Source organism: Myxine glutinosa, chromosome 3 (assembly GCF_964187855.1).
Source record: "Myxine glutinosa chromosome 3, kmMyxGlut1.1, whole genome shotgun sequence".
Classification (NCBI taxonomy): Eukaryota; Metazoa; Chordata; class Myxini; order Myxiniformes; family Myxinidae; genus Myxine; species Myxine glutinosa.
In genome coordinates, this window is record NC_136263.1 from 218040030 (window position 1) to 218065048 (window position 25019).

Here is a 25019-nt window from a genome sequence, read left to right on the forward strand (position 1 = left end):
ATTTGGGGTGGATTAACAGGGGTAGATAAGATCAAGGTTTTGGATGGGGGAAGATAAGAGATGGTGGTGAACAGCTGTTTTAAAGACCTGGAGAGAGGGGTGGGATTGAAGAGAGTGAGGGAGTGAAAGCCTTGTATGTGGTGAGAAGCTCAGAAGTGCCAAGGAAGGACTTCGCACGATGGAGGATGCCCAGTCGGCGACTGGCTTTGGAGGCCAGCTTGGAAATGTGTTTTTCCCAGGAAAGATCATGGCAGATAGTGAGACCCAAAAGCTTGAGTGACAGAACTTCTTCGAGAGGATTGTTGAGAAAGTAAATGGGAAGGTTTTGCAGTCGGTCTTTACAGAGAGGCAAAGTGAGAGTGTTAGATTTGTCAGGATTGAAAGACATGTTCATTCCACTTCTTTGACCAGTTTATGATTTTGTCCAGGTCTGCAGAGTGAAGAGACTGCAGCCTGCCGATCGGAGGGTTGATATATGGAGCGGCAGAGGGTGGAGCCGTCGGCAAAAAGATGAAGAGGATTTTCCAGACAGTTGGAGAGATTTATTAATGAAGACCAGAAAAAGCATAGGGCCAGGAACACTGCCTTGAGGAACTCCAACCTGGACAGGAAGAGATGAGAGAATTCCATTCAGGGCCACACGATGACTATGACAGGAGAGGAAGTCCTGTTTCGCGTTGAGGGCCTCCATCCATTGTTGAAAAAGCAGAAGCAGCATTTCCAGATTAGAGTGGCCTGGTCTGAATCCAAATTGACGATCTGAGCTCAAACCATTGGAGAAGAGGAAGGATTTAATATCAGAAGCGGAAGCCATTTAATGATGGAAGATATTCCTCTGTCCCTCCTCTGTATCCAAATCATCATACATCCTTCTACAAGCTTGTGCCTTTGCCTTTGTCACCACTTTCTTTACTTCCTTATTTGTTATCCTAAACTCATCTGCACTCTGTTGATCATTGATCTCATCCCTCTTCTTTTTTGCTTCCATTTTCTCCTGAATCTCCTGAATCCTGGTGTTGGGCTAGCGGCTAGGGTGCCGGCTTAGGATCCTAGGATCCTGGGTTCGAATCTCGGTCGATCGCCGAATTAATGCCAGGGGGGTTGACTCAGCTTGTCATCCTTCCGAGGTCGGCTAATTGAGTACCAGTTCACTGGTAATTCCCTGTTTGTCGTTAAAGGCGGCAAAAAGGGTTGGCGTCAGGAAGGGCATCCGGCCGTAAAACATTGCTTCAAAAAGGGGACCAAAAAAAACAACAACTACCACGGTCCCCGAAAAGGCCAACCCCCGCTTTGCGGGGAAAAATGGCCTCTAAACGGTGGTTTTTTTTCTCCTGAATCGCCTCCTGTACTTCCCTATCCACCACGAGGTCTCATTATCACCTCTTTGCTTACCTGTATTCATACCCAAAATCTATTTTCCAGCCTACTTGATCTCATTTGAAATATTCTCAAATCCAGAACTCCCTTTTCAAACTTCCTCTGCTCTCATCTCTCTCAAGACCCGTTCAGCAACCACTTCCCTTTTCTCCTTGTCTCCCAGTTCCCACCACCTCACCTTTGATGCTCATTGTTGTTTACATAGTTTCACTCCTTTGATAACCATACCTAAGGCCAACATTCTATGCTGGGGTGTTGCTGCATCACCAGGTATGACCTTCATCTTTGACCGCCTTCCATTTCCTCCTTCTGCACAAAATAGCTATCTGTGAAACATTACCTCCGCTCTTTTATGTGATGTGATGTTTTAGTCTTGTCGGGAAAAATGTATTTGCTGTTGCCATATCATATGTAACCACAAATTCAATAATCTGCTCTTCTTCTTTGTTTCTCTTTCTCATTCTCAAACAGCCTTGTACTCCATCCACACCTCCATTTGCCTCACCAGCATGCCCATTGAAGTCACCACTGACCACGATTTTTTTCTGCCCCAGTTACCTTTGCCATCACTCTATGCATCTCTTCCAAAAATACATCCTTATCAGTTCTCATGACCTTGGAATCCAACCCGAGGGGTATAAGCACTGACCACATTGTTCACTTGTTCAACAACATCTCACCTCATGCTCATAACTCTGTCGCTTACTCCGTCCACCTCCACTGCTTTTTTCTTGACGTCCTCATCAAATACGTATGATACCAACACCTTTTCCCGTTTCTCATTCCATCTCCACCACTGTAGAAAGGTTTGAAACTGCCCCCCAATGACCTTTTCCTTGTTTCCTGCACACACAGAATCTGTGCCGTCTTCCTTTCCATCACATCAGCAATCTGTCTGCCTCTCCCAGTCATACTTCCCACATTCAATGTGGCCAGCCACACCTTCTTCTCTTTTCCTCCTCTCTCGTACTTGCTTCTTCAACCACATACACTCTTGATACGGTAACCCTTGCCAGTTTCTCACAGAAACACGTGATATTTCTGCTCGTCGTGTATATGCGACGTCCAACCATGCTCCACATTCCTCAGGATCCGCATTCCATATGTTTCAGCAAATAGGTTTTACAGCCGGATGACTTTCCTGATGCTAGCTCTCCTCCTTTAATCCGGGCTGGGGACTGGCAGTGAAAGTGCTGGCTTTCACATCACAGGCGGAGTCGTCGTGGGGCCAATAACAGTCACCGGTACACTGCTCGCTCCCCAGCACGACCAAATCGCGCAGCACACCAAATCCAGGAAGCAATTTCCCCAATTGACTTGAGTGCTGCTACCTGCACGTGCAAATGAGCCGTAGCAGACACGGCATTCAGTACATTAAAGGTGTTCATTCCTCCCTGACACTCACAACTTCCAGGGTCATGAATATTAATGAGCTGAATTTTGCATGTTATTTGAACTACTTTGTCGGATAACCTATCGGATAAATTCTGAATCTACAGTATGCAGTTTTTCAACATGGTTGTTATCATATTGCGTGACACAGTGTTTCAAACAAGTGTTACATATTTATGTGAATTACTATGCAGGTTTTTGCTTATCCATGTGTAGTCGATTAAGGGTTGTTGTGGTTGGAGGGTCAGGAGCCCTTCTGGAAAAAGAGACCGGAAACGGAACAAGAAAGACACGAGGAAGAGAAGCGACGAGGATTCTTCTTCCTCGCCCCGCTCCGACGAGAGGTGGCATCGATCTTGAGCCGCGTGAAACAGCGGCGTTCCCAAGCCCGTCTGGCGAGAGGAGTTACCGGGACGTGTACATACCCGGTGGACACGTCAAGTTGCCGTGGGGCCGTGCACCGACCCAGCGTCTGGCACCGTTCGCGGTCCCGTCTACAAAGACGCGTACGGGTCGCGCGTTGAGGCCTACCACGCGTTGCAAGCGGCGTGTGGCTTTTGGCTTGCTTGACAGTACCCGCTTCGCGTGGCCACGAGGGGGCTGCAGCCGGGGTTCCCGGTACGATACCTGCCCGGTGGAAACACGTCCACCCGGGGTTCGTTCAACCGCCCGAGTGCGGCGAAGCCGACCATCATCTTGGTCAGGAGGGGCCCAGAGACATTGTGAGGGATAGGGACCAAAGGGGGTCGTGAGTACCAAAGGGGACACACATATATAAGATGGCCATCTTACTCGTCTAGGGGATTGATTGGGGATTGTGAATTGAAATTGTCTGGTATCATTACCATTGAAATATATCCTTGAACAGCAGTTTTCTCTTGGGTGGAATTCATATGGATTGCGTGGCGAAAGCGCATATGTAATACAACTTTCTGGCGAAGGTCCTCTCGCGGTCCGGGGGTCACCGAGACCAGGTATTCACCGAGGGGACCACGTAACAGAATTGGGGGCTCGTCCAAATTACGATTTGCGGCTTCGCAATTGGGTCTACGTCCGGGATTTAAAATTGTATAACATAATAAAATAATAGTTTTTTTTAATTAAAATTAATTAATTAATTATTAATTGGTAAATTTTTGAGAAATTGGGGTAAAGTCTTGGGTGAAGGTTAACAGGTGTTAACGATAGGCACCATGGCGTTTGTGGCACAGAACTTTGTGGTAACCCCGAGTGAGGCACAGTTCCGAGCGTTACTAAAGTCGGACCTCTTGAAATTGGCCAAACATTTTAACTTGGAGGTCCGAACTAATTTGAGGAAGGAAGAGTTGCAGACCACGGTGATACAGTCTATGGTGGGATTAGGAACATGGGACGAGTTAGCCTGGGAGTGGCTACCCGAAGAACCAGAAGACGTTGAGCTCCGGAAACTGGAGTTGCAATTACGGAGCCAGGAACGGATCAAAGAAGAGGAAAGGAAAGCAGAAGAGAGGAGAGAAGAGAAACAAGCAGAGGAAAGGAGAGTGGAACGAGAACTCCAGGAAAGGTTAAAAGAAGAGGAAAGGAAAGCAGAAGAGAGGAGAGAAGAGAAACAAGCAGAGGAAAGGAGAGTGGAACGAGAACTCCAGGAAAGGTTAAAAGAAGAAGAAAGGAAAGCAGAAAAGGAAAGAGCAGAAGAAGAAAGGAAAGCAGAAAAGGAAAGAGCAGAAGAAGAAAGGAAAGCAGAAGAGAGGAGAGAAGAGAAACAAGCAGAGGAAAGGAGAGTGGAACGAGAACTCCAGGAAAGGTTAGCAGAAGAAGAAAGGAAAGCAGAAAAGGAAAGAGCAGAAGAAGAAAGGAAAGCAGAAAAGGAAAGAGCAGAAGAAGAAAGGAAAGCAGAAGAGAGGAGAGAAGAGAAACAAGCAGAGGAGAGGAGAGCTGCAAGGGAACTCGAAGCAGAGGAGAGAAAAGCAGAAAGGGAATTAAAGGAACGTGACATGGAGCTTCGGCAGGAAATTAAATTCAAGGAGCTGGAGTTAATGAGAGAACGGGGAGAGGTACCACCCTTGCTGACGGGGTCGACACCTAACCAGAAAACCTGGGATGTGGGCAGACATGTGAGGCTGGTTCCACCGTTCAGTGAAAAGGAAGTCGCGAAATTTTTTCCACACTTTGAGAAAGTGGCTCGACAATTAAACTGGCCGGAGGAGGCCTGGACCATACTAGTGCAAAGTGTGCTGGTGGGAAAAGCTCAAGAGATTTATTCGGCGCTACCAATGGACCAATGTGCAGATTATGAGGTACTGAAGAAACACATCCTCAAAGCCTATGAGTTGGTTCCGGAAGCTTACAGGCAAAAATTCAGGAATGCCAGGAAGAGGGAGAGTGAGACCCATGTGGAATTTGCCAGAGTGAAAGAAAACATGTTTGATCGGTGGTGTGAGTCAAAAGGAGTCGGGAAAGACTTCGAAACATTGCGTGACTTGATCCTGGTGGAGGAATTTCAGCAGTGTGTCCACGAGGACATCAAAGTGTACCTGCAGGAAAAGAAAGTACCAAAGTTGTGGGAAGCAGCCACCCTGGCAGATGATTATGCCTTAACCCACCGGATAGGGGTCCACGAACCTAACTCCTCGCCTAGATCTCTGCAGGGGAGGTGGGGAACAGCAGGTGCGGAGAACGACAATACATGGCGGCGGCCTCGAGAGGATTATGGGGACAACGCGGATACCCCACCTGTTCGAAGTCAGAGGGCTGCGGGCCCAAGACAAACTTATTTTTCAGGGGGCCCGAGGCAGACCACGAGTTTTTCCTCCGGGCCTACTTGCGCTTTTTGCAAGAAACCTGGACACTTGATGTCCAGTTGTTACCTCATGAAAAGGGAAGACCCAGAGCGGAGTCCGACTAGTACGACTCCAAATGCAATGGCCATTGTGAGAAATCGCCATCAAAAGGGTTACCAACCATTTATTTCAGAGGGGTTTGTGTCACTGGATGGAGCCTCGACTAACCGGAGACCGGTTAGGATATTGAGGGACACAGGAGCACATCAATCTTTAATGCTTGAAGGCATTTTGCCATGGTCCGAGGAGACGGCAACGGGGGATAGTGTTCGTTTACAGGGGATCGGGGGCGGTGTTAGTGCTCCACTTCATGTCATCCATTTGGAGTCCGATTTGGTGTCAGGACCGGTCACCGTCGGTTTACAAGCCACACTTCCTGTAGAGGGTGTATCTGTGGTTATCGGGAATGATTTGGCCGGGGGTCAAGTTTATGGTAACCTGAGGGTTGGTAAAGAGCCCCGCAGGGAATATAACACCACACCAGCTCGGGATGGCGACAAAAGTACCAAGTTATTTGTAGGGGGACTGAACTTCAAAACAGAGGAAGAAGTTCTGACCTCTGTCTTCAACAGATATGGGCCGCTGGTGGAAGTGCGGTTGGTAAGAGACAGGGAAACGCAACAGTCAAGAGGGTTCGGCTTTGTCACGTTTGCAAGCACAAAAGACGCCAGAGAGGCAGAGAAGAATTGGAATGGCAAGAAGTTGGAGGGTCGGACCATAACAGTAGGGAAGGCATTTCGTAGGCGTCGAGAGATCTACAGGAGAGGACAACTGGGCGGTAGTTTTGGTGGTGGCCGCAATCCATATTATGATGGAGGCTCCCTGAGTTACGGCAGCTCCCGAAGGAAGGATTGTCAAAGTAGTGGCCGAGAAGGAGACCGCTATTCAGGGGACTACAGTGACAAAGGGTCCCACCATAATTATTAGGGAAGTTCTGAAAAGTTGAAGCACTGAATGCGGCGGAGCCGCCGAGCCAAGATTCCTACACGGATTAACCGTGAACGCCACGTTCCTAAAGGCGTCCAGGTAGTGAACTTTCATGCACGGACTAACCGTGAACTCCACGTTCCTCAAGGCATCCATGTAGAGAACTTTCCTGCACGGACTAACCGTGAACTCCACGTTCCTAAAGGCATCCATGTAGTGAATACTCGGCTTGGCCTCCCGGAAAAAGTGCTATCGAGTTGCTTAACTTTGGATCTTTGATCAACCCCTTAACCTTCATTCACAAGAAACTGACAGTCAAAGTCAGAGGGTCATGAGATGGAGTTTGGCTTGGCAGGAGTCCAACGGGAAATTGAACATGTAAAGGGCAGGGACAATGTCATTGCTGGTGCGTTGTCCAGAGTGAATTACCTTTGAAAATTTGGGGGTTGAGTTATCTGGTTTGTTTATCCAAGTTGGCCGGCAAAGAAAGTTTTCGCTGGGTTCAAACTTTCTTTCTTGAAGGGGGGGTGTGTTACATATTTATGTGAATTACTATGCAGGTTTTTGCTTATCCATGTGTAGTCGATTAAGGGTTGTTGTGGTTGGAGGGTCAGGAGCCCTTCTGGAAAAAGAGACCGGAAACGGAACAAGAAAGACACGAGGAAGAGAAGCGACGAGGATTCTTCTTCCTCGCCCCGCTCCGACGAGAGGTGGCATCGATCTTGAGCCGCGTGAAACAGCGGCGTTCCCAAGCCCGTCTGGCGAGAGGAGTTACCGGGACGTGTACATACCCGGTGGACACGTCAAGTTGCCGTGGGGCCGTGCACCGACCCAGCGTCTGGCACCGTTCGCGGTCCCGTCTACAAAGACGCGTACGGGTCGCGCGTTGAGGCCTACCACGCGTTGCAAGCGGCGTGTGGCTTTTGGCTTGCTTGACAGTACCCGCTTCGCGTGGCCACGAGGGGGCTGCAGCCGGGGTTCCCGGTACGATACCTGCCCGGTGGAAACACGTCCACCCGGGGTTCGTTCAACCGCCCGAGTGCGGCGAAGCCGACCATCATCTTGGTCAGGAGGGGCCCAGAGACATTGTGAGGGATAGGGACCAAAGGGGGTCGTGAGTACCAAAGGGGACACACATATATAAGATGGCCATCTTACTCGTCTAGGGGATTGATTGGGGATTGTGAATTGTTGATGGTGGATTGCTCGGGGAAAATCTCCGTGGTTGTATCATTGAAATTGTCTGGTATCATTACCATTGAAATATATCCTTGAACAGCAGTTTTCTCTTGGGTGGAATTCATATGGATTGCGTGGCGAAAGCGCATATATAATACAACTTTCTGGCGAAGGTCCTCTCGCGGTCCGGGGGTCACCGAGACCAGGTATTCACCGAGGGGACCACGTAACACAAGCTACAGAATCATTGTCGGCACTGGCTCATCGCACATTACATTTTGTCACAGTTCACACTCCTTAATAATAAAATGAACACGTTGTGGTGCTGCGCACACACGACTCGATTGCCAGAGAGGTAGGCCACAACGCGTTGGTATAACAAAGTCTTTATTCGAAAGCTCGCACTTCAGCACTGAGCGGGTTCGAGCTTAGAGCCTGCATATATATCCCGAGGCCACGCCTAGTCCCCGGGCGTGGCCGATCGGTCGATAGGCGGGGCATGCATTCCAGTTCCCCACCTGGACGTTCGCGCCACCTGCTGGTGCGCTGAATTAGTGTCCCTTGTGTCTGCCACACGCGCCCCCCAAGAATTCCCGCGCACCTGAAGGGTGAGTTTGCGGGGAAGCTGGATGACCCGGCCGAAACGCCCCCTGGCGATGGATGCCGGTCTGGGGGGTGGCGGGACGGCGGGCTGGGGGGTGCCGGGGGTCCGACCGCCGGGGGGCGGCCTCGACGCGGAGGCAGAGCTGCTTGCGGGGGGGTGGTCCGGATCGAGGTGGGCCGGCTTGAGGCGGTCCACGGAGATGCGATCCGGGGCACCGCCGATGTCGATGGTGAAAAATTTGTCCCCGGTCTCCAGCACGCGGAAGGGCCCGTCGTACGGGGGCCGTAGCGGTGCCCGGTGGGCGTCGTGCCGGACGAAGACGTACTTCGCCATGCGAAGCTCCGGGGCGACGTGGGAAGCTGGGCAACCGTGGTGTGCCGTCGGCACCGGGGCGAACCTCCGGGCTAGGCTGGGCCAAATCGGAGGTGATTTTCCTAATTCAATGTAATTTACCTAAAAGTTGTGAGTGAGTATCAGGGACAAAATCATGAAAAAAAAATTCAAAAATATTGACGTTTTACGGTCAGACAGCCCGTTACCATAGCAACAGTTACAGACGACTCAAAAAATGCCTAAATTGACGATTTCTCAAGCTGTGTTTGACCCCCAGAGTTGATTCTGGTACCAAAAGATGCAGAATTGAAAGCCAAGGATGATTGGATCGCTTAACAATGTCTGTGACACAATTCAATACCACTTTTATCCACAAAACTGATTTTTGTCTGAAATTTCAAGCATATTTATGGGAAAAAATTGGAAAATTTTGCTTTTTAATCATAGGATAACCATTAATCAAATTAAATTTACTTTAAATTGTCTTTTACAACCTTGTATTGTGCAGTTTTTATAACTGTTATAACGTTGTTTAAATTTGGCCATCTTAATTTCAATAAAAAAAAGTTAATAAAAGCAGCTTACAATCATTAATTTTAATGCCTGCTTTCGGTTGTTACTGTAACCATTCATCAGGCAAGTATGCTGTTTTTGTTTACTTTTCTCATTCAAACATTATATTAATAATTGTTTTTTTATTGCAGTGCATCACATAGGCAATGAGGCATGGATACAAAAGCCAAGACCGTGTTGTGGCTCTTCGAAAAGTGTCCCCCCATCTTCAATCTACCAGGAAACCAGGGATTCACTGGCCCTTATCCACCAACAGGGGAACTGGTTGTTCTCCAGTACCATGGGTATCACAGACATCTGCAGGAAACCAGCCACCTTCAGTCTAGCAAAAAGGATGCAGTCAAGCTTGTAGTGAAGGACTTGCAGGACCGTCGGCAGCTGGGAGATATCTACACACCCGAAGAGCTGGAAGACATAACCAGTCTCGCTGCATTCATGTCAGTCTTCTACACTAAAGCGTGGTTGACATGTACCAGTGCTGCAGATGCACCATCTAACGACATGTACCTGATGAAGAACCTCCTCAAGGCTGAGGCCAGTATCGCAAAGAATCCAACAAAGTGGCCTGCCAAATTTCTGTCCTTTGTGACTGTGGCCCGAGAGAAGCTACAAAACCATTTGTGGTACCTCTCAGAGAGATTGGTCTCTTTGGCACTCTTCTCGGACAGAACGTCATCTGACAAGCAGACTATGAGAAGGGCTATGCTCAGGTACCATGATGGGACTGCACATAACATGATACAGGAGATGCCAGCCTCACAGCAATTGGGGAGTAAAGCCCTCAAAGACTTTGTTGGTTACGACTCTTGGAGCATGTTTGAACTCTTGGGTATTGACTCCAGTTTTGTCAAGCTCCCCGTTGCACAGTGGCCCACCGCAGACAGCTATCGTCATGGCAAGGAAGTTGTGGCCAAACTCCCAGTTGTCAATGACGCAGCAGAGCGGACACTTGGACTCGCCACAGATTTGAACACTAACAAGGCCCCCACATCTGAGGCGCAGCTCCAGGCTCTATACAGGGTTGTGAAGGGCGTCAGGGAGAAGCTGCATGGACTGGCAACATCCACTGAGGTTGTGACTAAGAAGTCATTGGCCTCCATTGATTACAATTGGGACTAGGTTTTTTATTTTGTTATCAATGTTCAATGTCAGACCTTAAATTTGAGACAAAAAAGCTTAATCAATGACAAAAGTTAATTTAAAGTACATTTAATTTGACTATAGCTCTGATTAATGATTATCCTATGATTAAAAAGCAAAATTTTCCATTTTTTTTTCAAACAAATGCCTTAAATTTGAGATAAAAATGAGTTTTTGGGATAAAAGATGTATTGAATTGTGTCACAGACATTGTTAAGCGATCCAATCATCCTTGGCTTTCAATTCTGAATCTTTTGGTACCAGAATCAACTCTGGGGTCACACACAGCCTGATAAATCATCGATTTTAAGAATTTTTTGAGTCGTCTGTAACGGTTGCTATGGTAACGGGCTGTTTTACCGTAAGACGTCAATATTTTTGAAAAAACATTTCATGGTTTTGTTTCTGTTACCCAGCCACAACTTTTAGGTAAATTACAACCTTGTAGTATGAAAAATTGAAAATCACCCCTGATTTGGCCCAGCCTACTCCGGGCGGTCTCCTGAAGGGCGGAGCGCTGTTGCGCCGCGGACCAAGGAGCCGTGGAGTCGGGGATAAATTCACCCGGTACCCGCAGTGGTTGCCCGAAGACCAGCTCCGCCGAGGATGCGCGCAGATCGTCCTTGGGCGCCGTCCTCAGGCGCAGCAGGACCCAGGGGAGTCTGTCGACCCAGCTGCCGTCGCGGAGGCTGGCCCGGAGCACGGCCTTCATTGAGCGATGAAAGCGCTCACACAGGCCATTGGCCTGGGGGTGGTAGGCCATGGTGCGGTGTAGTGTCACCCCGAGCCCTTGCGCCACCGCGGCCCAGAGCTCCGAGGTGAACTGTGGGCCGCGGTTGGACGAGATATCCGAGGGGGCACCGAACCGGGCAACCCAATTGGCGATGAAGGCCTGCGCCACATCAGCTGCAGACGTCGCCGCCAATGGGACGGCCTCCGGCCACCGTGTGGTGCGGTCCACCATGGTGAGGAGGTGGGTGAACCCCCGCGAGGGGGGCAGAGGTCCCACCAAGTCGACGTGCACATGGTCGAACCGACGCTCGGGCACCGCAAACGGGGCCAACGGAGCCTGGGTGTGGCGGTGGACCTTTGCGCGCTGGCACGCGAGGCACGTCCTGGCCCAGTCGCGGCCGTCCTTCCGGAGGCCGTGCCAGACGAACTTCGCCGCGACGAGCTTCTGGGATGCCTTCGTGCCCGGGTGGGACAGGCCGTGGATGGCGTCGAAAACTGGGCGCCGCCAGCCAGCGGGCACGATGGGGCGAGGCCGGCCGAGGGAGACGTCGCATAGGAGGGCCGCGCCCGCGGCGTCGAACGGCACCTCGGTGACGCGGAGGCCCTTGACGGCGGTCCGCAAGGCCTGGACGCCGGGGTCGGCGGTCTGGTCCTCCGCCATCCGGGCATAGTCGACCCCGAGGTGGACCGTGAGCACGACGGACCGGGAAAGGCAATCCGCCACCGGGTTGTCTTTACCCGCCACGTGACGGATGTCTGTCGTGTACTCGGACACGGCAGAGAGGTGACGCTGCTGCCGTGCCGACCATGGCTCGGCGACCTTGGCCATCGCGAACACAAGGGGCTTGTGGTCGACGAATGCCGTGAACGGGCGGCCCTCCAGCAGATGGCGGAAGTGTCGGACCGCCAGGTGGAGCCCGAGCAGCTCGCGGTCGAAGGTGCAATAGCGGCGTTCGTGCGGGCGAAGCTGCCAGCTAAAAAACGCCAGTGGTTGCCAAGCACCACGCACCCACTGCTCGTGCACCGCGCCCACCGCGTAGTCCGACATGTCGGTGGTGAGGGCGATCGGTGCATCGGGCGCCGGGTGCGCCAGCATGGTGGCGTCGGCCAGGGCCAGCTTTGCACCGCAAATGCCGCGGTCATCGGCGCCGACCAGGCGATGTCACCTTTGCCCGGCTTGCCCCGGAGGGCCTCGTGCAAGGGGCGGAGAAGCTGGGCGACGTGGGGCACGAAGCGGTGGTAAAAATTTACCATGCCCAGGAACTCCAGGAGCCCCTTGATTGTGCGGGGCCGCGGGAAATCCCTGACCGCCTCCACCTTGGCCGGTAAAGGGACGGCCCCGTGCCTGGTGATGCGGTGCCCCAAGAAGTCGATGGTGGCGACGCCGAAACGGCACTTGGCGGGGTAATAAGAAGACGGCTTACAACACTAGTTAACGTCGTCCGGAAGTGACGTCATAACTTCCAGGGTCGCGTCGGCCAGATCAAAGACAAGGGGATTAACTCCCTCTTGATAAGGGGAGAGCCGACGTAGCGAGATCCGCAACAATATTATACATAAAAGGAGTAATATTAATATTATAAATAAAAGGAAGAATTTTAATGTTGGAAATCAATGGAGTAATATTATGTTATAAATAAAACGAGTAATATTGATGTTCCAAATAAAAGGAGTAATATTGATGTTATAAATAAAAGGAGTAATATTGATGTTGTGAATAAAAGGAGTGATATTTGTATTATAAATAAAAGGAGTAATATTAATGTTGTAAATAAAAGGAGTAATATTAATCTTGTAAATAAAAGGAGTAATATTGATGTTGTAAATAAAAGGAGTAATATTGATGTTATAAATAAAAGGAGTAATATTGATGTTGTGAATAAAAGGTGTGATATTTGTATTATAAATAAAAGGAGTAATATTAATGTTGTAAATAAAAGGAGTAATATTAATCTTGTAAATAAAAGGAGTAATATTGATGTTCCAAATAAAAGGAGTAATATTGATGTTATAAATAAAAGGAGTAATATTGATGTTGTGAATAAAAGGAGTGATATTTGTATTATAAATAAAAGGAGTAATATTAATGTTGTAAATAAAAGGAGTAATATTAATCTTGTAAATAAAAGGAGTAATATTGATGTTGTAAATAAAAGGAGTAATATTGATGTTATAAATAAAAGGAGTAATATTGATGTTGTGAATAAAAGGTGTGATATTTGTATTATAAATAAAAGGAGTAATATTGATGTTGTCAATAAAAGGAGTAATATTAATGTTGTGAATAAAAGGAGTGAAATTTGTATTATAAATAAAAGGAGTAATATTAATGTTGTGAATAAAAGGAGTGATATTTGTATTGTAAATAAAAGGAGCAATATTGATGTTGTCAATAAAAGGAGTAATATTAATGTTGTGAATAAAAGGAGTGATATTTGTATTATAAATAAAAGGAGTAATTTAATGTTGTGAATAAAAGGAGTAATATTAATGTTGTAAATAAAAGGAGTAATATTAATCTTGTAAATAAAAGGAGTAATATTGATGTTGTAAATAAAAGGAGTAATATTAATGTTATAAATAAAAGGAGTAATATTAATGTTGTAAATAAAAGGAGTAATATTAATCTTGTAAATAAAAGGAGTAATATTGATGTTGTAAATAAAAGGAGTAATATTAATGTTATAAATAAAAGGAGTAACATTAATCTTGGAAATAAAAGGAGTAATATTGATGTTGTAAATAAAAGGAGTAATATTAATGTTGTAAATAAAAGGAGTAACATTAATCTTGGAAATAAAAGGAGTAATATTGATGTTGTAAATAAAAGGAGTAATATTAATGTTGTAAATAAAAGGAGTAACATTAATCTTGGAAATAAAAGGAGTAATATTGATGTTGTAAATAAAAGGAGTAATATTAATGTTATAAATAAAAGGAGTAATACTAATGTTGTAAATAAAAGGAGTAATATTGATGTTGTAAATAAAAGGAGTAATATTAATGTTATAAATAAAAGGAGTAATATTCATCTTGTAAATAAAAGGAGTAATATCAATGTTGTAAATAAAAGGAGTAATATTAATGTTATAAATAAAAGGAGTAATATTAATGTTATAAATAAAAGGAGTAATATTCATCTTGTAAATAAAAGGAGTAATATTAATGTTGTAAATAAAAGGAGTAATATTAATGTTATAAATAAAAGGAGTAATATTCATCTTGTAAATAAAAGGAGTAATATCAATGTTGTAAATAAAAGGAGTAATATTAATGTTATAAATAAAAGGAGTAATATTCATCTTGTAAATAAAAGGAGTAATATTATTGTTATAAATAAAAGGAGTAATATTAATCTTGTAAATAAAAGGAGTAATATTAATCTTGTAAATAAAAGGAGTAATATTGATGTTGTAAATAAAAGGAGTAATATTAATGTTATAAATAAAAGGAGTAATATTAATGTTGGAAATAAAAGGAGTAATATTGATGTTGTCAATAAAAGGAGTAATATTAATGTTATAAATAAAAGGAGTAATATGAATGTTGTAAATAAAAGGAGTAATATTAATCTTGTAAATAAAAGGAGTAATATTGATGTTGTAAATAAAAGGAGTAATATTAATGTTATAAATAAAAGGAGTAATATTAATGTTGTGAATAAAAGGAGTGATATTTGTATTATAAATAAAAGGAGTAATATTGATGTTGTGAATAAAAGGAGTCATATTGATGTTGTAAATAAAAGGAGTAATATTGATGTTGTGAATAAAAGGAGTAATATTGATGTTGTAAATAAAAGGAGTAATATTGATGTTGTGAATAAAAGGAGTAATATCGATGTTGTAAATAAAAGGAGTAATATTAATATTGGAAATAAAAGGAGTAATATTGATGTTGTAAATAAAAGGAGTAATATTAATGTTATAAATAAAAGGAGTAATATTAATGTTACAAATAAAAAGTCATGTTAATGTTGTAAAGAAAAGGAGTAACATTAATGTTATATATAAAAACAGTAATATTGATGTAAATAAAAGCAGTAATGTTAATGTTATAAATAAAAGGAGTACTATCAATGTTATAAATAAAAGGAGTCATATTAATGTCATAAATAAAAGGAGTAATATTAATGTTGTGAATAAAAGGAGTAATATTAATCTTTTTAGGCATCCCAAAAGGAAAGAGGAAGATTATTATGGACACTGCATCCAAAACGGGCTTTAGAGCGAGCTATGTCATCTGGATATGCAGAAGCTCAAAGGCCTTCAGACAAATAGAATTACTGCCCACATCAGAAATATGCTCTGAGGGAAGAGGGATGGTTGAGTGCTCATAAAACCGATTTAACCCACCAAAGTCTGGTCTGAAGTCCAGAAACCTGAGAGTATAGTTTCGAGCAGGCGAGTTTGGGGCGTGGCCTCAAGGCCATTCTTGACGCCCATCAAGAAGGTTCGGCTGGGCGAAGTCGTAGTGTGTGGGTACCGTCGGCGATTATGTTGTAATAATTATGTGCCGAATGGTTGGCTGGCAGAGGGAATTTTTTTTACAAGAACTAAGGGAAAAAATCACAGAGGCAGTAACATGCCACTGGGAATCCTGCCACTGGGAATTTATCCTTATGCCCGAACTGTTTAGCATAGCTCCACCCCTCGCATGGCGACATATACGCTTACACGGACATCCGGCCCTAACTTTGATACATGAAGGTTTCTTCTTCACGACATTCGGAGCACGCTACTCCATACAATTCTACCTTGACTAAGGTATTTCATTACCTACCCCCACACGTAACAAAATGAACCCATCAGTGACGGGTACACTCCGAGTAAATCATAAAAACTAAAAATATTCTTGTTACATCATGATGCCAAGAAATTTTACTCTGTCAAGTCCTTACCATAATTATTTGAGCCTCTGTTTATTTTACTTGTGGAACCACAAAACAATGTCGATTTACACTTTTCAAATGTTCCTCACCATCATATTGCATGGCCGCAGGTGCAGTCGGCTGACTGGGAAAAGCTGGGCTGAAAGCGTAGGCTGTTGGGAAGGTCGATGTTGAGCTGGGTACTGCCATACCAGTGGGAGTTGGTACACCTGATGGAACAGAGAAAGATGAAACCAACAGCAACAGCTTTGACCCGGGTGGTGGCAGAACCACACTGGTCATTGATAGGGCAATGACCTGTGTGGTTCTGCCATTACCATATTTTCACTGGTTATTGCAGAGACATACCTGGCTGGACATTAACAGCCTAGTCTGTGTCACATAAGCAGGAGTAGGAGTGGCTATTGTTGTATGTGAAAGGAGGAAATAAATTTTGACTTGTTCGGTAAAAATAGAGGTGGAAGATAAAGTTTACAGAAACTTACCTTGGTAGGCAGCCGTCACTGCTGGAGCCTGGTAAGCAGCACTGTGTGTTTGGAAAGATGCAGGTGGTGTGGGCTGGTAGGCTGAGGGAGAAACGTATGCTGTGCGATTTCCAGCTTTCCCAATTGCTTGGTAGGCTTGGGACTGGGTACCATATGTTGCAGGTGCCACCAATGACGGAAGTTCTTCAGTTGTGGCTGGCATGAAAGGGGCCTCGTAAGGTGTAAAGTAACTCGTTGCAGCATACGCAATCGGTTTTGAGCTGAGGAATGTGCCTGGTGTTGCAGCCGGTAGCTTTGTGGTACCAAATTGTGAAGTGGATCCAGCCATGCGAACTGCGTACCCATCAGAATGGCCTGCATGTGTACCTCTCATGGAGTAATTGGAAAAAGGCTTGAAAGAAGCTGTAGATGTGGACATAGGTGATGCTGAGGCAGCTTGGCTCATTGAATTAAGGTAACCACCACAAGAGAAGTACGAGGCTCGGTGGAAGAAAAAACAGCAAGACAACCATATGTAAGAATCAAACATGGAAGCCAAACTACAGTTTCCATCTTCCTCCATTCTAACGGTCACGTTTAGTGAAAATGAACAGCAATCTGTAAAATCATCAGCAATGATATATTATTTGGCGGGACCTCATTTACTTTTGAACACGTAGACCAGCTATAAACAGTCATTCCGGCGTTTCGGAAGCAGGGTGATTCAATGTGTGTGCCGGATTCTCGGATGTACGTTAAACTGGGCGTCCTGTCTGCCAGCATTAGTTGGTTGACGTCAAAGATCCCATGGTGTGCGTCACAAAAATGAAGAAAGAGCAATCAGAGATTGCAGACCATCGCCAGGACACGCTTCAGTGGTTTTTAAGGCTTTTGTGGAAAAATAAATATGGCGGCCAAACCACGTGAGCGATGACGCCATCATTAATTTTTTTCTCCGACAAATGAGAAATTTCATCTTGATCGGAAGAAGTTTTTTAATTGTCGAATTATGACGTCATAATGGAGGCACAGATGACATGATCATTATTTTATATTTTTTTGTATACTGAATCGAGGCTCGTGAAAGAGCGAACATTTATTTCACAAACAAATCAACCAGACAAACAAAATATATAAAAAGAGGGAGCGGAAGACAAGATGGGGAGAGAAGGGGAAGCACACAAACACAACATTTGACAGCAGGGAGATGTGTGGGAGGGAGAGGGCTTGGGAAGGGGGGGTGGGGGGGGTGGGAGAAGTATAAAACACAAGGACACCAAGGACTTCCAGGACAGAAGTTGGTATTTCAAAAAAGTGGATTTGGGGTGAAATTAGCAGGGGTAGAAAAGATCAAGGTTTTGGATGGGGGAAGATAAGAGATGGTGGTAAACGGCTGTTTTAAAGACCTGGAGGGTGGAGTGGGATTGAAGAGAGTGAGGGAGTTTGTTCCAGAGGCGGGAGAAAAGAGGAATGAAGGAGTGAAGGTGAGCAGAGAGTCTTGATTTTGGCAGTTTAACCATAAGAGGGTTGCAGGCAGATCTTGTGTGACCTGTTGGAATATTTGGGGGACAGAGCCCAGAGAGAGCTGGGGGGGCAAGGCCAGAGAGGAGTCGGTAGAAGACGGAAAGACCACCAACCTGCCTGCATTGAGTGAGTGAAAGGCCCATGGAGTTAGCTTCATCGCGGGAGATTCCAATGATTCTGAATGCTTTGGTTTCAACAGCGTGAAGACAGCCAGGTGTGAGGCAGGAGCACCAGCCCAGAGGGGAGAGCAGTTTTCCATTGAGCTGCGGATGAAAGCCTTGTATGTGGTGAGGAGCTCAGGTGTGCCGAGGAAGGACTTCGCACGACGGAGGATGCCCAGTCGGCGACTGGCTTTGGAGGCCAGATTTGAAATGTGGTTTTCCCAGGAAAGATCATGGCAGATAGTGAGACCCAAAAGCTTGAGTGACAGAACTTCTTGGAGAGGATTATTCAGAAAGTGGATGGGAGGGTTGTCCAGTCGGTCTTTTCGGAGAGACATCGTAAGAGTGTGAAATTTGTCAGGATTGAAAGACATGTTCCACTTGTTTGACCAGTCTGTGATTTTGTCCAGGTCTGCAGAGAGTGAGGAGCCTGCAGACTGCCGATCTGAGGGATGAGGAATGGAGCGACAGAGAGTAGAGTCATCAGCAAAGAGATAGAAAGGATTTTCAAGAGAGTCAGAGAGATCATTGATGAAGACCAGAAAAAGCACAGGGCCCAGAACACTGCCTTGGGGAACTCCAGCCTGAACAGGAAGAGGAGATGAGAGAAACCCATTCAGGGCCACACGTTGACTACGACTAGAGAGGAAGTCCGCCAGCCAAGCGTGGAGATTTCCATGGATACCATAGGAGGAGAGTTTGGTGAGCAGAGCGGGGTGCCAGACCATATCGAAGGCACGTGATATGTCAAGGGAGACAGCTCTAATTTCCTGTTTGGCATTGAGGAACTCCATCCATTTTTGAGAAAGCAGAAGCAGCATGTCCAGAGTAGAGTGACCAGGTCTGAAACCAAATTGATGATCAGAGATCAAGCCATTGGAGAAGAGGAAAGATTTCATATCTGAAGGAATGATGGATTCCATGACTTTGCTGATAATTGGGAGAAGGCTGATTGGTCTGTAGTTGCTAGGATCTGTTTTTGCACCTTTTTGTGCACCTTTTAATCACAACTCTTGTCACAGCACTCTTTCAGAGGCCTTTTCCAGATTAATAAACACCAAATGTAGATCCTCTACAGTTTTCAACCATCTGTCTGAAGGTAAAAATCAACAAATCAAAAATTAATGCAAAAATAAATAAATCCAAATTACTCTTCTCTGACCATCACTTCCTCCCTCAACATTTTCCAAATAATTATTTCCCGGACATTCATAGTGTGCGACATCAATTTGGTGCCTCTGTAGTTGTTGCACGCGGCACATCTCCTTTTTGCTTGTAAGTCGGGACCAATGTACTTTCTCTCCACTCGTTCAGCATTTCTTCTTTTTTATAAATAATCCCCCTCGCCCCCAGCCTTCCCATGCCTCCTCCCCCAAGCCCTCTCCCTCCCACAGATCTCCCGTTGTCCCTGTTCTCTGCTGTTGTACTTGTGTGCATCCCTCTCTCTCTCTCCCCATCTTGTCTCCCGTTCCCTTGATTGTATGTTTTGTGTGTCCGTTTTTTTTTTTTGTGATTAATGTTAGCTCTTACACGAGCCTTGATCTTGTATACAAAAAAAAAAAGTTTCTGAATAGCTGTAGCAAGAAGTCAACACCCTCTTCACCCAACACCTTCCACACTTCAACAGGTATCCCATCTGGCCCAACTGCCGTACCACCATTCTTCATTCTCACCAATGTTCTCCCTTCCTTCTCCTTCTGGATGGTTCTTCTTGTCCCTTCGTTTCCAGCAGGTTCTACTCTGAATTATTGGGTTCTCCTCATTTATCAGTTTCTCAAAGTATATTTTCCATCACTTCTTTATCTCCACATCTCTCAGCATTGTGTTGTCCTCATTTTTGATCAGTGTTATCTGGAAGATATATTTGGATCCGCACTGTCTTTGGCTTTCACAACTCCAAAGATTTTTTTTTTTGTGTTACTAAGTCCAGACTCATGTAAGAGCTAACACATAGAGCATACGACAATGAGAGCGGGAGAGAATAGGCGGGGGGGGGGGGGGGGGGGGGAGAGGGAAGCACAACAACAGTGGGGTACAGGGACATCGGGAGATCTGTGGAAGGGAGAGGGCTGGGGAGGGTACACGGAATAAACAGATGGACACGACAGTGGATTTCATGAAGAAAAACAAGGAATTTGAAGGAGGTTGATTTGGGGTGGATTAACAGGGGTAGATAAGATCAAGGTTTTGGATGGGGGAAGATAAGAGATGGTGGTGAACAGCTGTTTTAAAGACCTGGAGAGAGGAGTGGGATTGAAGAGAGTGAGGGAGTGAAAGCCTTGTATGTGGTGAGAAGCTCAGAAGTGCCAAGGAAGGACTTCGCACGATGTAGGATGCCCAGTCGGCGACTGGCTTTGGAGGCCAGCTTGGAAATGTGTTTTTCCCAGGAAAGATCATGGCAGATAGTGAGACCCAAAAGCTTGAGTGACAGAACTTCTTCGAGAGGATTGTTGAGAAAGTAAATGGGAAGGTTTTGCAGTCGGTCTTTACAGAGAGGCAAAGTGAGAGTGTTAGATTTGTCAGGATTGAAAGACATGTTCATTCCACTTCTTTGACCAGTTTATGATTTTGTCCAGGTCTGCAGAGTGAAGAGACTGCAGCCTGCCGATCGGAGGGTTGATATATGGAGCGGCAGAGGGTGGAGCCGTCGGCAAAAAGATGAAGAGGATTTTCCAGACAGTTGGAGAGATTATTAATGAAGACCAGAAAAAGCATAGGGCCAGGAACACTGCTTTGAGGAACTCCAACCTGGACAGGAAGAGATGAGAGAATTCCATTCAGGGCCACACGATGACTATGACAGGAGAGGAAGTCCTGTTTCGCGTTGAGGGCCTCCATCCATTGTTGAAAAAGCAGAAGCAGCATTTCCAGATTAGAGTGGCCTGGTCTGAATCCAAATTGACGATCTGAGCTCAAACCATTGGAGAAGAGGAAGGATTTAATATCAGAAGTGGAAGCCATTTAATGATGGAAGATATTCCTCTGTCCCTCCTCTGTATCCAAATCATCATACATCCTTCTACAAGCTTGTGCCTTTGCCTTTGTCACCACTTTCTTTACTTCCTTATTTGTTATCCTAAACTCATCTGCACTCTGTTGATCATTGATCTCATCCCTCTTCTTTTTTGCTTCCATTTTCTCCTGAATCTCCTGAATCCTGGTGTTGCGCTAGCGGCTAGGGTGCCGGCTTAGGATCCTAGGATCCTGGGTTCGAATCTCGGTCGATCGCCGAATTAATGCCAGGGGGGTTGACTCAGCTTGTCATCCTTCCGAGGTCGGCTAATTGAGTACCAGTTCACTGGTAATTCCCTGTTTGTCGTTAAAGGCGGCAAAAAGGGTTGGCGTCAGGAAGGGCATCCGGCCGTAAAACATTGCTTCAAAAAGGGGACCAAAAAAAACAACAACAACCACGGTCCCCGAAAAGGCCAACCCCCGCTTTGCGGGGAAAAATGGCCTCTAAACGGTGGTTTTTTTTCTCCTGAATCGCCTCCTGTACTTCCCTATCCACCACGAGGTCTCATTATCACCTCTTTGCTTACCTGTATTCATACCCAAAATCTATTTTCCAGCCTACTTGATCTCATTTGAAATATTCTCAAATCCAGAACTCCCTTTTCAAACTTCCTCTGCTCTCATCTCTCTCAAGACCCGTTCAGCAACCACTTCCCTTTTCTCCTTGTCTCCCAGTTCCCACCACCTCACCTTTGATGCTCATTGTTGTTTACATAGTTTCACTCCTTTGATAACCATACCTAAGGCCAACATTCTATGCTGGGGTGTTGCTGCATCACCAGGTATGACCTTCATCTTTGACCGCCTTCCATTTCCTCCTTCTGCACAAAATAGCTATCTGTGAAACATTACCTCCGCTCTTTTATGTGATGTGATGTTTTAGTCTTGTCGGGAAAAATGTATTTGCTGTTGCCATATCATATGTAACCACAAATTCAATAATCTGCTCTTCTTCTTTGTTTCTCTTTCTCATTCTCAAACAGCCTTGTACTCCATCCACACCTCCATTTGCCTCACCAGCATGCCCATTGAAGTCACCACTGACCACGATTTTTTTCTGCCCCAGTTACCTTTGCCATCACTCTATGCATCTCTTCCAAAAATACATCCTTATCAGTTCTCATGACTTTGGAATCCAACCCGAGGGGTATAAGCACTGACCACATTGTTCACTTGTTCAACAACATCTCACCTCATGCTCATAACTCTGTCGCTTACTCCGTCCACCTCCACTGCTTTTTTCTTGACGTCCTCATCAAATACGTATGATACCAACACCTTTTCCCGTTTCTCATTCCATCTCCACCACTGTAGAAAGGTTTGAAACTGCCCCCCAATGACCTTTTCCTTGTTTCCTGCACACACAGAATCTGTGCCGTCTTCCTTTCCATCACATCAGCAATCTGTCTGCCTCTCCCAGTCATACTTCCCACATTCAATGTGGCCAGCCACACCTTCTTCTCTTTTCCTCCTCTCTCGTACTTGCTTCTTCAACCACATACACTCTTGATACGGTAACCCTTGCCAGTTTCTCACAGAAACACGTGATATTTCTGCTCGTCGTGTATATGCGACGTCCAACCATGCTCCACATTCCTCAGGATCCGCATTCCATATGTTTCAGCAAATAGGTTTTACAGCCGGATGACTTTCCTGATGCTAGCTCTCCTCCTTTAATCCGGGCTGGGGACTGGCAGTGAAAGTGCTGGCTTTCACATCACAGGCGGAGTCGTCGTGGGGCCATTAACAGTCACCGGTACACTGCTCGCTCCCCAGCACGACCAAATCGCGCAGCACACCAAATCCAGGAAGCAATTTCCCCAATTGACTTGAGTGCTGCTACCTGCACGTGCAAATGAGCCGTAGCAGACACGGCATTCAGTACATTAAAGGTGTTCATTCCTCCCTGACACTCACAACTTCCAGGGTCATGAATATTAATGAGCTGAATTTTGCATGTTATTTGAACTACTTTGTCGGATAACCTATCGGATAAATTCTGAATCTACAGTATGCAGTTTTTCAACATGGTTGTTATCATATTGCGTGACACAGTGTTTCAAACAAGCTACAGAATCATTGTCGGCACTGGCTCATCGCACATTACATTTTGTCACAGTTCACACTCCTTAATAATAAAATGAACACGTTGTGGTGCTGCGCACACACGACTCGATTGCCAGAGAGGTAGGCCACAACGCGTTGGTATAACAAAGTCTTTATTCGAAAGCTCGCACTTCAGCACTGAGCGGGTTCGAGCTTAGAGCCTGCATATATATCCCGAGGCCACGCCTAGTCCCCGGGCGTGGCCGATCGGTCGATAGGCGGGGCATGCATTCCAGTTCCCCACCTGGACGTTCGCGCCACCTGCTGGTGCGCTGAATTAGTGTCCCTTGTGTCTGCCACACGCGCCCCCCCAGAATTCCCGCGCACCTGAAGGGTGAGTTTGCGGGGAAGCCGGATGACCCGGCCGAAACGCCCCCTGGCGATGGATGCCGGTCTGGGCGGTGGCGGGACGGCGGGGCTGGGGGGTGCCGGGGGTCCGACCGCCGGGGGGCGGCCTCGACGCGGAGGCAGAGCTGCTTGCGGGGGGGTGGTCCGGATCGAGGTGGGCCGGCTTGAGGCGGTCCACGGAGATGCGATCCGGGGCACCGCCGATGTCGATGGTGAAAAATTTGTCCCCGGTCTCCAGCACGCGGAAGGGCCCGTCGTACGGGGGCCGTAGCGGTGCCCGGTGGGCGTCGTGCCGGACGAAGACGTACTTCGCCATGCGAAGCTCCGGGGCGACGTGGGAAGCTGGGCAACCGTGGTGTGCCGTCGGCACCGGGGCGAACCTCCGGGCGGTCTCCTGAAGGGCGGAGCGCTGTTGCGCCGCGGACCAAGGAGCCGTGGAGTCGGGGATAAATTCACCCGGTACCCGCAGTGGTTGCCCGAAGACCAGCTCCGCCGAGGACGCGCGCAGATCGTCCTTGGGCGCCGTCCTCAGGCGCAGCAGGACCCAGGGGAGTCTGTCGACCCAGCTGCCGTCGCGGAGGCTGGCCCGGAGCACGGCCTTCATTGAGCGATGAAAGCGCTCACACAGGCCATTGGCCTGGGGGTGGTAGGCCGTGGTGCGGTGTAGTGTCACCCCGAGCCCTTGCACCACCGCGGCCCAGAGCTCCGAGGTGAACTGTGGGCCGCGGTTGGACGAGATATCCGAGGGGGCACCGAACCGGGCAACTCAATTGGCGATGAAGGCCTGCGCCACATCAGCTGCAGACGTCGCCGCCAATGGGACGGCCTCCGGCCACCGTGTGGTGCGGTCCACCATGGTGAGGAGGTGGGTGAACCCCCGCGAGGGGGGCAGAGGTCCCACCAAGTCGACGTGCACATGGTCGAACCGACGCTCGGGCACCGCAAACGGGGCCAACGGGGCCTGGGTGTGGCGGTGGACCTTTGCGCGCTGGCACGCGAGGCACGTCCTGGCCCAGTCGCGGAAGTCCTTCCGGAGGCCGTGCCAGACGAACTTCGCCGCGACGAGCTTCTGGGATGCCTTCGTGCCCGGGTGGGACAGGCCATGGATGGCGTCCAAAACTGGGCGCCGCCAGCCAGCGGGCACGATGGGGCGAGGCCGGCCGAGGGAGACGTCGCATAGGAGGGCCGCGCCCGCGGCGTCGAACGGCACCTCGGTGACGCGGAGGCCCTTGACGGCGGTCCGCAAGGCCTGGACGCCGGGGTCGGCGGTCTGGTCCTCCGCCATCCGGGCATAGTCGACCCCGAGGTGGACCGCGAGCACGACGGACCGGGAAAGGCAATCCGCCACCGGGTTGTCTTTACCCGCCACGTGACGGATGTCTGTCGTGTACTCGGACACGGCAGAGAGGTGACGCTGCTGCCGTGCCGACCATGGCT

The 25019-nt window shown here is 47.3% G+C and overlaps 1 protein-coding gene across 3 annotated transcripts in view; it reads right to left on the bottom strand.

The window, feature by feature from the left end:
* Positions 1–25019, bottom strand: part of LOC137422863 (uncharacterized) — a 635168-nt gene that overhangs the window by 94969 nt on the left and 515180 nt on the right. For all 3 annotated transcript variants that reach the window (XM_078774996.1, XM_078774997.1, XM_078774998.1), the window contains exon 22: positions 16057–16176. In XM_078774996.1, coding sequence (XP_078631122.1) covers positions 16057–16176 — 120 coding nt within the window. The remainder of the gene's footprint in view (positions 1–16056; positions 16177–25019) is intronic.